General features: G+C 51.5%; 2 protein-coding genes across 7 annotated transcripts in view; one reads left to right on the forward strand and one right to left on the reverse strand.

Annotated features, from left to right (window-relative positions):
* The window catches only part of CHORDC1 (cysteine and histidine rich domain containing 1), a 35,303-nt gene extending 28,633 nt beyond the window's left edge, over positions 1-6,670 (reverse strand). Inside the window, exons 1-2 of one of the 2 annotated variants that reach the window (XM_060188396.1) lie at positions 6,497-6,670; positions 1,700-1,749 (exon numbers count right to left, since the gene is read on the reverse strand). In XM_060188396.1, the coding sequence (XP_060044379.1) occupies positions 1,700-1,749; positions 6,497-6,560 (114 nt within the window). In that variant the 5' untranslated portion in view covers positions 6,561-6,670. The remainder of the gene's footprint in view (positions 1-1,699; positions 1,750-6,496) is intronic. The other variant, XM_060188397.1, reaches the window with a different exon arrangement.
* The window catches only part of PIGG (phosphatidylinositol glycan anchor biosynthesis class G), a 264,955-nt gene that overhangs the window by 221,743 nt on the left and 26,250 nt on the right, over positions 1-16,962 (forward strand). For all 5 annotated transcript variants that reach the window (XM_060188401.1, XM_060188399.1, XM_060188400.1 and 2 more), the window contains exons 2-3: positions 12,732-12,920; positions 14,550-14,755. In XM_060188401.1, the coding sequence (XP_060044384.1) occupies positions 12,767-12,920; positions 14,550-14,755 (360 nt within the window). In that variant the 5' untranslated portion in view covers positions 12,732-12,766. The remainder of the gene's footprint in view (positions 1-12,731; positions 12,921-14,549; positions 14,756-16,962) is intronic.

Below are 16,962 nucleotides of genomic sequence, written 5' to 3' on the forward strand. Positions count from 1 at the left end.
ATGTTCAATTCCCAGTACCACCATAGCAATAGGTAAAGCAGCACTGTGGTAAAATTAAAATAATAGCAATAAAATTTATTTTTAAAAAATCCTTTAAGAATGAAGAACCAACGAAAAAAACACTAACCAAGGTAACAAATTTGTTATCTTCATATATGTTTTCATTTAGATATGTCCATCTAATAGTCACATGTCAAAAATTTCAATTACTCCCTGGAAAGTATACTTAGAAATTCATTGGGAGTCGGGCCACAGCGTAGTGGGTTAAGCACACATGATGCAAAGTGCAAGGACCGGCATAAGGATCCCGGTTCGAGCCCCCGGCTCCCCACCTGCAGGGGTGTTGCCTCACAGGCGGTGAAGCAAGTCTGCAGGGGTCTGTCTTTCTCTCCCCCTCTCTGTCTTCCCCTCCTCTCTCCATTTCTCTCTGTCCTATCCAACAATGACAACATCAATAACAACAACAATAACTACAGCAATAAAAACAAGGGCAACAAAAAGGAAATAATAAAAAAATTTTAAAAATAAAAAAAATAATTTAAAAAGCATGAACAACATTTAAATATGACAGTTTTTGTTCCCCAGAACAGAACAACATCTAAAACCCTGTCAACAAATCACATTCCCAAACTTTAAGATACTCAAAATATATATGTTGTTATTAGAAACTTTAAAAGATCTAAAACTTGGACAGAGGGTAGATAGCATAAGGGTTATGCAAACAGACTCTCATGCCTGAGGCTCCAAAGTCCCAAGTTCAAGTCCCCACACCACCATAAGCCAGAGCTGAACAGTGCTCCAGTAAAAAAAAAAAAAATATATATATATATATATATATATATATCATAAAAAATCTGGTCAAACATTATTATTTTGTTAATGCTCCAGAACATAAAGGACAGGTGAAAAACAGGTGGCACCTCTCTTCCTTTTAGAAATCTGCCCTGTCCTGAGAGTGACACCTTGAAGCATGCACAAGTTGTATTAAGAGCTCGCTTACTAGACAACGGCATCATAAAAATGGAGATTAATAAGCAATAAAATGCTGTTATTTCCCCCTCCAAATTAGAATATAGAAACTGCGATCTAGGGGATGGGGACATTATACCATCTATAAAGCAACAGAATCTCATGCCTAACGTCCCGGTCCCAAGTTCAATCCCCAGTACCACCACAATCCAGAGCTAACCAGTGCTGTGATAAAAAAAAAAAGGGGGGGGGGGGCTGGGCAGTGGTTCATCTGGTAAAACACATACATCACCATGTGCAAGGACAGATTCAAACCTCTGGTCCCCACCTGCAGGAGAGAAGTTTCACAAACAGTGAAGTAGGAAGGCAGATGTCTCTCTGCCTCTCTCCCTCCCCATTTCTTCTCAATTTGTCTCTATCAAAAAGAGGGGGGAATATCTCTCAGGAGCACTGTGTAGGCACTGAATCCCAACAACAACCCATGTAGCAATAGAAATAAATTTTTAAAAAGAGCTGGGATAGATATAACAATCTATTGCTGAAAATCAAGACCTTAAGAGTCACCTTCTGCTTTCTTGACACTTAGTGAAGTATTTGCTTAATGAAAACAAAGTCACTAAAAAGTCAAAAAAATATAAATCAAGATAAAAACAAAATAAAAATTTAGTAAGTACCGTGCTCAAGATATACTAAACAGATATAGATATACTGAAGTTAATCAAGTTGCTACCTTTAATGCATCATGAAAGACTGGAACTCCTGGGTGGTATGTGCAGGCATCTGGTCAAAAACAAAGGGGGGAGGAAAGCTTTATAATGAAAACATCATTTCCTTCAGGCATAATATTTACTCTTTTTCCTAAATACAGATATTTCTCCTTAAAAATGTAACAATGCATGAGTTTGATGTGTGATACACCATACTTAATTTAACAATGCATTAAAACTGTAGCAGATCAGATATCACCAACATAGCAACACAGGGCATCTCTTGCTTTGTTCTCCCTGACCAAACAACTCTTCACAAAAGGAATACCAAGAGTGAAACCTACAGAATGGTAGTAAAGTGAAACATACCTCTGCACCACACAGGTAACACAGAGCAAACCAAAGGGGATGTCAGGAAGATCCAAGTATCTACTTGAAAACAGGGGATGGGGGAAGACAAAGGGCTGAAAGGGATGCCAATGCAACCAAAGAAGTAAAGTATCACATGTGGGACCTTTATAGAGGAATAAAGTGCTCCCCATAGGCAAAGGTCTCAACAAGGAAGGCACAGAAGCATTTTTTCATTTAAAATATATTTTCTTTCTCTTCCATGAGAATCATGTCTAGGTTTGTACCCTTGAGCTTTCTGATTTGTTCCTCCACTAGCTATATTCTGTTTCCAGTTATTTTTTTTTTAATTTTATTATCTTTATTTATTGGATAGAGACAGCCAGAAATCAAGAGGGAAGTGGGTGATAGAGAGAGACAGACACCTGCAGCACTGCTTCACCACTCGCAAAGCTTTCCTCCTGCAGGTGGGGACAGGAGGCTCGAACCTGGGACCTTGAGTATTATAATACACGCGCTCAAACAGGTGTGCCACCACCCGGCCCCTGTTTCCAGTTCTGTAGCACTCTTAATCTCATTAGTTGAGTTATTCACATACTTCAGATCTTCTGTCTTCTTATTCATAGCTTTGTTCTCCACTGCTTACTAATTTTATTCCTGGGCTTACTAAATTGCTTCTGAGTTATTTTAAATTTTCAACAACAGTGGCTTTCAATTTTCTATCCACTGGGTTGTAATCTGCCATGTACCCATATCTGGCTTCTGAAGGGATTTTGATTCTACTTGTGATGTTATATTACCTTGAAGTAATATATTACCTGTCTCTCTCTCTCTGAAAAAGTCAGCCTGCAGCAGTGAAAGTCCTAGCAATAAGAAAACAACAAAAATGGGAGTTGGGCGGTAGCACAGCAGGTTAAGCTCAGGTGGCGCAAAGCACAAGGATCGGCGTAAGGATCCCAGTTCGAGCCCCTGGCTCCCCACCTGTAGGAGAGTCAATTCACAGGCAGTGAAACAGGTCTGCAGGTGTCTGTCTTTCTCTCCCCGTCTCCCCCTCCTCTCTCCATTTCTCTCTGTCCTATCCAACAACAACGGCATCAATAACAACAACTATAATAACTACAACAATAAATCAAGAGCAACAAAAGGGAATAAATAAATAAAACGCCATAGCAGTTTACACTTAAGAAGGAAAAAGTCAGTGAGGAAGGTAGGTTAGCAGGTGGCACACCTGGATGAGCACACGTTACAATGTACAGGACCAGTGTTCCAGCCATGGTCCCCACCTGTAGGGGGAAAGCTTTGCAAGTCGTGAAGCAGGGCTGCAGGTGTCTCTCTTCTTATCACCCCCTTCCCTCTCGACTTCTGGCTGTCTCTATCCAATATATAAATTTAAAAAAAAAAAAAATAGGACCAAATGGCTGGGCAGTAACACACCTGATTGAGTGCACTTGTTACAATGTGCAAGCCCCTGGCCCCCACCTGCAGAGAGAAAACTTCAGAAGTGGTGAAGCAGTGCTATAGGTATCTCTCCCTCTCAATCTCCCCTTTCCTTCTAGACTTCTCTGTCCAGTAAATAATTTTTTTTTTTTAATTGATAGGGCCAGGTCATGACTGATCCGCACATTCATCATGTGCCAGGACCTGGGTTCAAGCCCGGGTCTCCACCTGTAATGGGGGAGAAGATATGCACGGAGCTTCATCCATACTGAAGCAGTGTTGCATACATCTCTCCCTCTTCTCTCATCTTCTATCAAAAAAAGAAAAAAACGAAGAAAAATAATAAAACTGCCAGGAAAAATGCAGTTGTTACCCAAGCACCTGAGCTCCATTGAGAATTCTGGTAGTCAAATAATGATGAAACCAAAATTCAGTAGAAAGGTATAATAATAACAAATGGGTAAATATTAGTGAAAGACCGAAGACATAACAAAGAATCAATGATACCAAGAGTTGATTCTTTGGAGAGATAAATGAAAAATACAAATCTTTTGCCAGACTCAAAGAGTGAAAACTCAGAAATATGAGTAACAAACAGGTTATTACAGAAACATGAAACATCAATATGGAAATAAACTGGATAATTAAGAGTTCTTTGAAATATACATCTCCCCAAAACAGAAATACAGAACATTCCAAAACTGAATCAGAAAATATGAATAAACTGATCATGAGTAGGTAAAGTGAGACAGTAATCAAGTCTTCCCCCCAAAATAAAAGCCTAGTACCAGAAGACTTCATTAATAAATTCTACCCAAAGTTCTAAAGACTAAATACCTACTCCTCTCAAACTCTTCAAAATAAAGGAAATCTCAAAACATATTTCATGAAGCTAACCAGCGGCAGACTAATTTTAAAGCCAGACAGTAAAATTGCACAAAAAGAAAACTAAATGCAAGCCCAACAAAATAATTCACTTAGCGTGCTGCACTACAAGAAGGAATCTCTGAGCACTGGGGCAGTGGCACCTGGAAGAGTGCTCATGTTACAACGCACAAAGACCTAGGGTTCAAGACCCCCAGTCCCTGCCTGCAGGGGGGGACCCTCACAAGGGGTGTAGTAGTGCTGTGTCTTCCTGCTCCCTCTCATTTCTAGCTGTATCCAAAACGATTATTAAAAAAAAAGTTTGGGGTCTGTGGTTTCTTTCCCTAACTCTCACTAAGAAAGTCAGTCCAGGGGCTGGGCAGTGGTGCACCTGGTTGAAGCACACGTTATATGTGCAAGGACCAAGGATCCCCACCAGCAGGGGGAAAGCGTTCGCAAGTGATAAAGCAGGTCTGCAAGTGTCCTTGTCTCTCTTCTTCACTATATTCCCCATCCCTTTCAATTTCTCCGTCTCTATCCTATAATAAGCAAACATTTTTTAAAAGTCAGTCTAGAGCAGTAAAGCCCTGGAGATGCACCCTCCACCAACAAACCAAATACTACTACACCATTATTTCCGACTAGGTGCAAAATTTAACTAGACATACCCCTGCATCACCGCTTCACCACTCACAAAGCTTTCTCCCTTTTAGGTGGGGACTAGGGGCCCGAAATCCAGTCCTTGTGCATTGTAACATGCATTCAACCAGATGCGCCACCACCTGGCCCCTTGCTTCTTATGTCTTTATCTCTCACACACAAATAACTGTGTATGGGAAGGGGGAGGTCATGATCCTTCATTGCTTCTTGGGCTACTCTCCTGCTTCCTCCCTGCTCGTTATTGGTGCAGAAATGGAGCACTTTACACACTTTGCCTGCCTTTACTTGTATTTACTGAGTGTGGCTGAGGAGTGAGAAGGTGGGGCTGGGGCTGAATGGGGCTGAGTAGTGAGGAGGTGGGTCTGGGGCTGAATGGGGCTGAGGAGTGAGGTGTAGGCTGGGGCTGAGGAGTGATGAGGTGTGGCTGGGGCTGAGGAGTGAGGAGGTGTAGGCTGGGGCTGAGGAGTGAGGAGGTGGTGCTGGGGCTGAGTGGGGCTGAGGAGTGAGGAGGTGTAGGCTGGGGCTGAGGAGTGAGGAGGTGTGGCTGGGGCTGAGTGGGGCTGAGGAGTGAGGAGGTGGTGCTGGGGCTGAGGAGTGAGGAGGTGGTGCTGGGGCTGAGGAGTGAGGAGGTGTGGCTGGGGCTGAGTGGGGCTGCGGCATGAGATGTGGGTGCCGGGCCTTAGGGTGCTGCGAATGGAGGAGAAAGGTGCCGGGGCTGCGGGTGCTGTGGTGTGAGAGGTGGGTGCTGGGCCTTAGGGTGCTGCGGATGGAGGAGGAGGGGCCGGGGCTGAGGGGCCGGGGCTGAGGCGTGAGGTGGTGCCGGGGCTGAGGGCCCGAGGGGCCGGGGCTGAGGCGTGAGGTGGTGAGGGGGCTGAGGGATCGAGGGGCCGGGGCTGAAGCGTGAGGTGGTGCCGGGGCTGAGGGGTCGAGGGGCCGGGGCTGAGGGGCCGAGGCTGAGGCGTGAGGTGGTGCCGGGGCTGAGGGATCGAGGGGCCGAGGCTGAGGCGTGAGGTGGTGCGGGGGCTGAGGGATCGAGGGGCCGGGTCTGAGGCGTGAGGTGGTGCCGGGGCTGAGGGGTCGAGGGGCCGGGGCTGAGGGGCCGAGGCTGAGGCGTGAGGTGGTGCCGGGGCTGAGGGATCGAGGGGCCGAGGCTGAGGCGTGAGGTGGTGCGGGGGCTGAGGGATCGAGGGGCCGGGGCTGAGGCGTGAGGTGGTGCCGGGGCTGAGGGGTCGAGGGGCCGGGGCTGAGGGGCCGAGGCTGAGGCGTGAGGTGGTGCCGGGGCTGAGGGCCCGAGGCTGAGGCGTGAGGTGGTGCGGGGGCTGAGGGATCGAGGGGCCGGGGCTGAGGCGTGAGGTGGTGCCGGGGCTGAGGGGTCGAGGGGCCGGGGCTGAGGGTGCAGCGGATGGAGGAGGATGGTGCCGGGGCTGAGGGTGCTGCGGCGTGAGAGGTGGGTGCCGGGGCTGAGCGGGCTGAGGGGCCGGGGCTAGGAGGTCTGGGGTCGCGTCCCTCACCGTCCGCGTTGGTCGCGGGATCGAATCGCTGGCCGCAGCCGCGGTTATAACACAGCAAAGCCATAGCTCCTCGTCACAAGCCGGCGCCACTGGGATTGCCAAGTCTCCGACACTCAAGCGCCTCCGGAAACGACCGGCACAGCTTCGGGAACTTTCTCGGAGGTTCCGGTCGCGCAAGCGCGGAGGAGACTGAAAGGTGGACCCGGGTGTGGTGGGCGGGGCTTGTTCGTTACGCAGCTAGTGGGGCTCTGGGCGCGGCTGGCGGGGTCTGGGCGCGGAGGGCGGGGACTGGGCGTGGTGGGCGGGGCTTGTTCGCCGCGCGGCTTGCGGGGCTCTGGGCGCGGCTGGCGGGGTCTGGGCGCGGAGGGCGGGGACTGGGCGTGGTGGGCGGGGCTTGTTCGCAGCGCGGCTTGCGGGGCTCTGGGCGCGGAGGGCGGGGACTGGGCGTGGTGGGCGGGGCTTGTACAAGGCCCCGTTCGTGGGGCTCTGGGCGCAGAGGGCGGGGAGCGGGTGTGGTGGGCGGGGCTTGTGCGCAGTGCGGTGGGCGGGGCTCTGGGCGCGGGATGCGGGGCTTGGTGTGCGGGTGTGTGGCGGTTGCTCGGTGGGGAGCGGCGCTCTCCTGAGTTCAGTGTGTAGCCCTTGACCGCAGGTGTGTGGACGCTCACAGGCGCGGGGGGGGGGGGGGGGGGGGGGTCCTGTCCGGTGACCGCTCTGGCTAATGGCAGCCTGCCATGGCTCTGTCCCACGCAGCTCACACAGCCTGAGTCCGGGACAGCCTCGCGCTGAGTGCACGGGGTGCGGCCTGGTTTGGGGACAGCGGGCCGTGTCCGCCCAGAGGGGGAGGACCTGCACCCGTCTGCCAAGTGCTGACCCGGCTCACAAGGACGAGCACCGCGTCGGGGGACCCAGAGGCTCATGCCCGCGACAGCACGTGCAGGATGGTCGCAGAGTCTCTGATAGGATCACGGATCTCCCCTTTTGACTTCTCTGTATCGTCTTTTCCTTTTCTCTTTCTTTCTTTCTTTCTTTTTTTTTTTTTTTCCCTTCTCCAGGTTTTCACTGCTCTAGGCTGACTTTTTCAGATAGAGACAGGAAGGACAAGGCAACAGCAAAGTCTCATCCATGTGTTGGGGGACAGGCTCAAGCCTGGGTCATGCCCATGGCAACGTGGTACACTATACAGATGAACTGTTTTGCCAGCCCTTGTCTGTGTTCTCTTTTTAAAAACAGTCTTAGGCGGGAGTTGAGCGGTAGCACGGTGGCTTAAGCGCAGGTGGTGCGAAGCGCAGGGACCGGCTTAAGGATCCCAGTTCGAGCCCCCGGCTCCCCTCCTGCCCGGGAGTTGCTTCACAGGCGGTGAAGCAGATCTGCAGGTATCTGTCTTTCTCTCCTCCTCTGTCTTCCCCCCCCAATCCAACAACGACATCAATAGCAACAATAACTACAACAACAATGAAAAACAAGGGCAACAAAAGGGAAAATAAATATATATATTTTTGGAAATAGTCTTACTTATTTATGAGGCGGGGGAGAGAACAAGCATTTCACTCTGGCACATATGGTGGTAGGGATTGAACTCAAATGATCCGATGTTTCATCCACCACGCCACCTCCCAATTGTCTGTGTTTTCTAATCTCCTTTAATTACTGTGCACTAGCCTCATTATAAGAAAAAAGTTATTTTGATTTTAAAAGATGAAGATGCTGGTTCATTTTGATGCCTACACGCATATGCAAGTTGTCCAATACCTTGTAAGGAAAATCAAGTTGATCTTTCAATTTCAAGAAGTCCTCTGCCAATCTGATGGCAAGGTAGGAAGGACAATTTTCTCGCCACACATCATCACCAGTAAACAGAAAAGTTGAGCAAAGTGCTGACAAGGCCTCTCAGGTAAAGGTAGGGGGTCAGGCAGTCGCACAGCAGGTTAAGCGCATGTGGTGCAAAGCACAAGGAGGAGCTTAAGGATCCCGGTTGGAGCAGGACTCCCCACCTGCAGAGGAGTCCTTTCACAGGTGGTGAAGCAGGTCTGCAGGTGTCTTTCTCTCCCCCTCTGTCTTCCCTTCCTCTCTCCATTTCTCTCTGTCCTATCCAACATCAATAACAACAATAAATCACAACAACAGTAAAACAACAAGGACAACAAAAGGGGAAAAAGCAACCCCACCAATGTGTCCTGGAGCCTACCCCACTAGGGAAAGAGAGACAGGCTGGGAGTATGGATCCACCTGCCAACGCCCATGTTCAGCGGGGAAGCAATTACAGAAGCCAGACCTTCCACCTTCTGCATCCCAGAGTGACCCTGGGTCCATGCTCCCAGAGGGATAAAGAATAGGAAAGCTATCAGGGGAGGGGATGGGATACGGGGTTCTGGTTGTGGGAATTCTGTGGAGTTGTACCCCTATTCTATGGTCTTTGTTTCCTTTTTATAAATAAAAATTAAAAAGTAGCCTCCAGGAGCAGTGGATTCATGGTGCAGACACTGAGCCCCAGCTATAACCCTGGAGGCAAAAGACAAAACAAACAAAAGAAGAAATGAGAGGCTTCTCAATTGGAAGACACTAGGAAGAATATGATGGGCTGAGATGATTATTTTTATCATTCTTATTTATTTCCTTTTGTTGCCCTTATTGTTGCAGTTATTATCGTTGTTATTGATGTCGTCGTTGTTGGATAGGACAGTGAGGAGGGGAAGTCAAAGAGGGGGAGAGAAAGATAGACACCTGCAGACCTTCACCACCTGTGAAGCGACTCCCCTACAGTCCTTGCGCTTTGTGCCACTTGCACTTAACCCACTGCGCTACCGCCTGACTCCCGATGTTTATTTATTAATGAGAACCAGTACATCACTCTGATACTTGTGATGCCAGCTATTTTTAGAGATAGACCAACTCATTGACCCCAAGAATGGACTTAAAGTCCTGGAGAAAAGCAGGAAGCAATAATTTTATTTGATTCTGTAGAACTGGGCACTGGCTAAACCTGAATCAATCACGCTGGCCATATGCAAGTCTGAGATAACACAAACTTTTTAAAAATTTATTTATTTATTAATGAGAAAGATGAGAGAGAAAGAACCAGACATCACTCTGGCACATATGCTGCCGGGGATCGAACTCAAGACCTCCTGCTTGAGAGTCCAAAGTTGTTTCACTGCACCACCTCCCGGACCACAACACAAACATACCACAAGGCAAAATCCCTCCCCCAGCCCCCACATGGGTTGGATATTTCGGGGGGTTATGATCTGATGTGAGTGAGTGGGTCAAGCAATAAATAATTTTTTTAAATTTACTTTTTGGCTAGGAACTCAGGCAACTTTAGCACATATTTTCTCATTCCTTAGTTACTTGTTTCCTTACTTCCTGACTGACAGATATAGTCTGACAGTGTCCTGGTTTGAAGTTAAATAGCTGGGGGCGGGGGGACTCTTGTAAAATAAACTCATTGTGCAAGTTTGCTGAACTCACATCTGCTTAAGCACCTGGTTGGGGAGAATGAAATACTAAGATAGGGAGTCCGGCGGTAGCACAGCGGTTAAGTGCACACGGCACAAAGCTCAAGGAGGGTGTAAGGATCCCATTTCAAGCCCCCGGCTCCCCACCTGCAGGGGAGTCGCTTCACAAGTGTTGAAGCAGGTCTGCAGCTGTCTGTCTTTCTCTCCCCCTCTCTGTCTTCCCCTCCTCTCTCCATTTCTCTCTGTCCGATCCAACAATGAACGATATCAAAGACAACAATAATAACCACAACAAGGCTACAACAAGGGCAACAAAAGAGGGAAAAAAAGTCTCCAGGAGCATGGTGCAGGCACCGACCCCCAGCAATGACCCTGGAGGCAAAAAATAAATAAGTACAACAGTAAAACAACAAAGGCAACAAAAGGGAATAAATAAAAATATATTTAAAAAGAAGCACTAATATAATGTGTCCTCCTCTGACCTTTCATAATTTGAATGAACTAGTTCGCTTCATACAATATTAAATTCATGACCTCAATCTTGTAAGTTCGGAAGTCTGGCCACTGCCACTTCACCACCCTAGGCCATAGAAACTTTCTTTATAGGTTTAAATTCACAGCACACATTTTTGAGTGGTAACATGGACACCAGACTTTTATTCTGAGGGAACAGGTTATTTTTGGTCAGATGAAACTTGCTTAATGTGGGGGGAGGTAAACACAGATTTTTAGTTTGAGAAAACTAGGCATCTTATTCCTATGGGAAGCTTTTTCAGACCCAATCTTTTCTCTCGTTGCAGGACATGGCACACCTGCTAGTCCCTCCTCACAGTGACAGTGTCCCAGAGGAGGCAGGCCATCCAGGTGACATGCCACCAGCAAATAAAGCTGAAGTCTGGTGTGGGCAAGCGACCTGACAGCCCCTGGACACTGGTCCATAAGGACAGCTATATTCTGGTATTCCAGCCCCTGGTCAGGTGACACACCTGCATGTGACATTCGGGAGCCTATTCCCCAATGGAGACAGCACCCTTTGCCTGCATAGACAGCTCCTGAAGATGCCCACTTGCTGCTTCCTCAGGCAATACTGGTATGGCCTGCCTTTTCTCCTCTGACCCTGAAGGTGGAGCTGCCACAATTAACCCTCTTCTTCTGGTGTCTGGGACGCACCAGCTCTAGGTGGGAAGGACAAGACTGTTGGGGGGGGGGGGGGTTGTGACCACAGGTGGATCACTAGGTACCCTGCTCCCCAGAGAATTTGTGAGTGAATGCTAGGAGTGCAGCAGGAGGCTACAGTAAGGGGTAAGGGAAGCAGGGCCTGGAGGGCCTCAGCCCTGGGCTGTAAGGTCTGCAGGACCAGGCTGGACCCAGAACCCAGAGGTAAGGCATGAAGGATCCTGGAGAGGAGGTGTGCAGAAATATCCTGCTTGTCCTGGGAGATGGCGGAGAGAATGAGAGCAGGTCGGGGTGGAGAGGGGGGCGGGTGTGGGTGGAGGGGGGCGGGTGTGGGTGCAGAGGGGGCGGGTCTGGGTGGAGAGGGGGCGGGTGTGGGTGGAGGGGGGCGGGTGTGGGTGGAGGGGGGCGGGTGTGGGTGGAGGGGGGCGGGTCGGGTTGGAGAGGGGGCGGGTGTGGGTGGAGGGGGGCGGGTGTGGGTGGAGGGGGGCGGGTGTGGGTGGAGAGGGGGCGGGTGTGGGTGGAGGGGGGCGGGTGTGGGGGGAGAGGGGGCGGGTCTGGGTGGAGGGGGCGGGTCTGGGTGGAGAGGGGGCGGGTCTGGGTGGAGAGGGGGCGGGTCTGGGTGGAGGGGGCGGTTCTGGGTGGAGGGGGCGGGTGTGGGTGGAGGGGGCGGGTGTGGGTGGAGAGGGGGCGGGTGTGGGTGGAGGGGGCGGGTCTGGGTGGAGAGGGGGCGGGTCTGGGTGGAGGGGGCGGGTCTGGGTGGAGAGGGGGCGGGTCTGGGTGGAGGGGGGCGGGTCTGGGTGGAGGGGGGCGGGTCGGGTTGGAGAGGGGGCGGGTGTGGGTGGAGGGGGGCGGGTGTGGGTGGAGGGGGGCGGGTGTGGGTGGAGAGGGGGCGGGTCTGGGTGGAGGGGGGCGGGTGTGGGGGGAGAGGGGGCGGGTCTGGGTGGAGGGGGCGGGTCTGGGTGGAGAGGGGGCGGGTCTGGGTGGAGAGGGGGCGGGTCTGGGTGGAGGGGGCGGTTCTGGGTGGAGGGGGCGGGTGTGGGTGGAGGGGGCGGGTCTGGGTGGAGAGGGGGCGGGTCTGGGTGGAGGGGGCGGGTCTGGGTGGAGAGGGGGCGGGTCTGGGTGGAGGGGGCGGGTCTGGGTGGAGAGGGGGCGGGTCTGGGTGGAGGGGGGCGGGTCTGGGTGGAGGGGGCGGGTCTGAGTGGAGGGGGCGGGTCTGAGTGGAGGAGCTGTGTGGAGAGGGCGGGTCTTGGAGCGGCGGGGCTGAGTGGAGGGGGCGGGGCTGAGTGGAGGGGGCGGGGCTGAACGGAGGGGACGTGCCTGAGTGGATAGGGCGTGGCAGGGTGGGCGAGGCTGAGTGGAGGGGCGTGGCTGTGTGGAGAGGGCGGCTCTGGGTGGAGGGGGCGGGGCTGAGTGGAGGTTGCGGGATGATGACGGCCCTGGACGTTGCAATGACGTCGTGAGCGGGGTCTGGGACGGCGCAGGTAGTGACGCAAAATTTTGGCGCTCAGAGCCCTCTCTGTGCGTATTTCCGGCGCGCGGGCGGACGTGAGGGACGCAGTGGTGTCTGTCAGTGTCAGCGGCTGCCGACTCCGGGTCAGGTCCAGCGTCGGGGCGGGAGCCGGCTGCGGCTTGTGGCGCCATGCGGCTGGGCTCGGGCTCCTTCGCTGCCTGCTGCGTGGTGGTCGAGGTGCTGGGGCTCGCCGTCTTCCTTCGGGGCTTCTTCCCGGCTCCGGTTCGTTCCACGTCCAGCTCAGAGCACCGAGCAGAGGCCCCGGTGCCCGAGCCTGCGGCGGGTAGGTCCCTACCCCGGCCCTCGGCTCCAGCTGCGAGGCCCGACTCCCGGCCGCAGAGGGGGCGCTCCCCGCGTCCCGCCCGCTCCCCGCGTCCCTCCCGCTCCCCGGCCACAGTCCCGCCCGCTCCCCGCGTCCCTCCCGCCTCCCGGCCACAGTCCCGCCCGCTCCCCGCGTCCCTCCCGCCTCCCGGACACAGTCCCGCCCGCTCCCCGCGTCCCTCCCGCCTCCCGGCCGCAGAGGGGGCGCTCCCCGCTGCTACAGAGCAAAAATCAAATCTCCATCCACTGCAAGGAAGCAAAAGATGTTTATTTACGAATTGCAATCCGGGCCGAGTGGTGACTGATGTTAGTCTACCAAGCTCGACCCTGAACAAGGCTCAACCCACACAAGTGATAGGATTCCAGAGTACATCTTGGGTGGGGAATATGCAAAACTAGGGTTCTGTCACACACACAATAGCATTTTACAGAAAACGCAGGATCCAATCATTTCAGACATTGCAATACCCTAAGCAGCCTGTAAGAACTGTCTGATTTCAAGCCTGTATGCAGAACAGGGTCGGCACTCTTTCTCACTGTCAGCCAAGACCGCCGGCTGTCAGCTCCCTCACCGTGAGCAATGGCTGGGTGTCAAGGACTTGGTTAGGCGAGCTCTTCTCTGTGAGACAAACAGCAGGTGGCTTACATCTTGGGTTTTGTCTAGCCCCCTTTTACAGGAATTTTCCACTGCAGGCAGAAAAGCAACTATACTTACAACTCATGCCTAAAATTTTACTTAAAGCAATTCTAGAGTTACTGCTTCTAACACCCGCGTCCCGCCCGCCTCCCGGCCCGCAGAGGGGGCGCTCCCCGCGTCCCGCCCGCTCCCCGCGTCCCGCCCGCCTCCCCGGCCACAGAGGGCGCGCTCCCCGCGTCCCGCCCGCCTCCCCGCGTCCCGCCCGCTCCCCGCGTCCCGCCCGCCTCCCCGCGTCCCGCCCGCTCCCCGCGTCCCGCCCGCCTCCCCGCGTCCCGCCCGCTCCCCGCGTCCCGCCCGCCTCCCCGCGTCCCGCCCGCCTCCCCGGCCACAGAGGGCGCGCTCCCCGCGTCCCGCCGCAGATGCCGGCTGCTGGGCGGCAGTCCTGTGCCCGCCCCTCACCCGCCGCCCGGATCCCGCGCTGCCCCCTCCCCGCAGTGCTGGCCACTGGGGCTGCCCCCTGCAGGCCCGCTGACCTCGTGCTCTTGGTACACGCTGTTCTGCTCCTCCAGCTGCGTTTGGCTGTAGGTCAGCTGCCACGTTTTCCCACTCCAGGACTCAAACCACTAAGGACATGGCAGTTTAGTCTTGTGTGGCCCCTCCCGTCCCCAGCTGACTACCATGGCCAGGTCCAGCCCTGCATAGCTCCCAGGCCTTAGACAGGCCTTCCTCTATGGGGGGTGTGTAGACAGGACGGGAGAAATAGAAGCTAGATTATATGATGGGTAGGAGGTAAATAAAGTTTTGACATTGATTTTCTTGGGGGAGGGTGGGAAGGTGAGCTTGACATGCACAGTAGATGCGTGCTCAGACATCTACAACTTGTAAGTCGTTATTCCCTAATAAAACAATAAAAAAACAACTCACATCCTTTTTTTTTTTTTTTCAAACACCTAGGAGCCAGTTCCAACTGGACCAAACTCCCACCACCTCTCTTCAGTAAAGTTGTTATTGTGCTGATAGATGCCTTGAGGGATGATTTTGTGTTTGGATCGAAGGGTGTGAAATTTATGCCCTACACAAGTTATCTTGTGGAAAAAGGAGCAGCTCACAGTTTTGTGGCTGAAGCAAAGCCACCAACAGTTACTATGCCTCGAATTAAGGTAAAACAACTCACAATGCTTTATAAATCTTTCAGCTCTTCAAAGATTTAGGGTGCCCAGTTATAGCTAAGTGGATGTGGGCCTGTGGTATTATCAGGTGGGCCATTAGAGTGGTGATGCTTGACAGGTGGATAGGAACTGAGATACTTGCTTTGCACCTCTTATCAATTAGCCAAGCTCATGCTTCATGGAAGACAGTATTTAGAACCCTAACATCCAGGTAGGCCTAACCCAAGAGAAATTATTCTCCTTTCTGCCCTGCTGTCTTCAGTGAACTGTAAACTACTTTGTTTTTAAGATGTATTTATTTAAGTCCTTTATTTTTCTTTTTTTTCATAAGAATTTATTTATTCATGAGAAAGGAGAGAAGGAACCAGTCATCACTCTGGTATATGTGCAGCCGGGGATCAAACTCAGGACCTCATGGCTGAGAGTCCAGTGCTTTATCCACTGCACCACCTCCTGGACCACTATTACTCTTTTTTAATGAGAGATACCGAGACAGGGACCAGACCACTGCTCAGTTCTGGCTGATGCTGGTGCTGGGAATTAAACCTACAACCTCGAACCTCAGACCTGAAAGCCTTTTGCAGAACCACTATCCTGTCTCCCCAGCCCTATGTTTTTTTTTTATTATTACTGATAGAGGAGCAAGAGAACCAGAGCATCACTGGCACATTCAGTGCCTGGGCCTGACCTTTGTGTGAGTCATTGTGTTTGTAAATTGAGCACTTTAGCCACTACACTACCTCCCAGGCCACTGTGGGTCAGTCACAATCTGAAGCCTTTGGAGTTATCTAATTTTGCCTTTTGATTGTATGGGTGTGGAAGAAGACTCATATAAATTAAATGTTATGGATACATAGTGATCTAATGAGCTTGATTTGACCTGGACAATTCTCTCTTCCTGCTATGTAAGCCTTCAGGTATTCAGCCTGGAAAGTGTTGCTTTGAAATGCATAGAGCTTTATCCAAGAATTATAGATTAAACAATAAGATAAACCTTTATTGGTGTGCTGGGCATATAGTTGGGGGAAAATTTCACTGCCTTCATAGAACTTTTAGTCTCTGTAACTTTTTTTAGTTTTGTTTATTTATTATTAGAGTCAGAGAAATTGAGAAGAGAGAAGATAGGGAAAGAGACAGAAACCTGTAGCACTGCTTCATCACTCATGAAGCTTCCCACCTTGTACATGAGGACCAGGGGCTTGGGACCACCACCTGGACCCCAAGCTTTTAATTTCTTTCTTTTTTGCTTCCAGGGTTAATTTTTAAATATATTTTTAAAATATTTATTTATTCATTCCCTTTTGTTTCCCTTGTTGTTTTTTATTGTTGTAGTTATCGTTGTTGTCATTGATGTTGTCGTTGTTGGATAGGACAGAGAGAAATGGAGAGAGGAGGGGAAGACAGAGGGAGAGAAAGACAGACACCTGCAGACCTGCTTCACCACCTGTGAAGTGAACTGCCTGCAGGTGGGGAGCCAGGGGCTCGAACCAGGATCCTTATGCTGGTCCTTGCACTTTGAGCCACCTGTGCTTAACCTGCTGCGCTACTGCCCGACTCCCGCTTCCAGGGTTATTGCTGGGGCTTGGTGCCTGCACTACGAATCCACTGCTCCTGGAGGCCATTTTTCCCATTTTTGTTGCTCTTGTTACCCTTGTTTTCATTATTATCATTATTGTCATTGCTGTTGTTGGATAGTACAGAGAGAAATCGAGAGAGGAGGGGAGACGGGGAGAGACAGACAGACACCTGCAGACCTGCTTCACCACTTGTGAAGAGACCCCCCCACACACACTGCAGGTGGGGAGCCGGGGGCTCAAACTGGATCCTTACCAGTCCTTGCGCTTTTGCGCCATGTGCATTTAACCTGCTGCGCTACCGCCCGACCACCAGCTTTTAATTTCTAATAGAGACAAAGTCATTAGACAAATGTAAACACAGGGATGTTGCTGTAAAATGTGACTAACGCATGATAACAAGAATATGCCAAGATAGATCGTGCTGGGGATTGAGACTCAGTTTCTACTGGAGATCATAAAAGCCTAGGGCAATTGCAGTCAAGCTCATATCAAAAAGATGGAAACAGAAAGCAACAGATTCTAAAACGTGGGCACACTATGTGCTGGTGTGGTGTAAAAGTCTCCCACAGAGCCTCACAGTTACTGGTCATGTGGCACCTTCCTGTTGGGTTAGTTGGAGCC

This window comes from Erinaceus europaeus, chromosome 3, assembly GCF_950295315.1.
Source record: "Erinaceus europaeus chromosome 3, mEriEur2.1, whole genome shotgun sequence".
NCBI classification, from domain to species: domain Eukaryota; kingdom Metazoa; phylum Chordata; class Mammalia; order Eulipotyphla; family Erinaceidae; genus Erinaceus; species Erinaceus europaeus.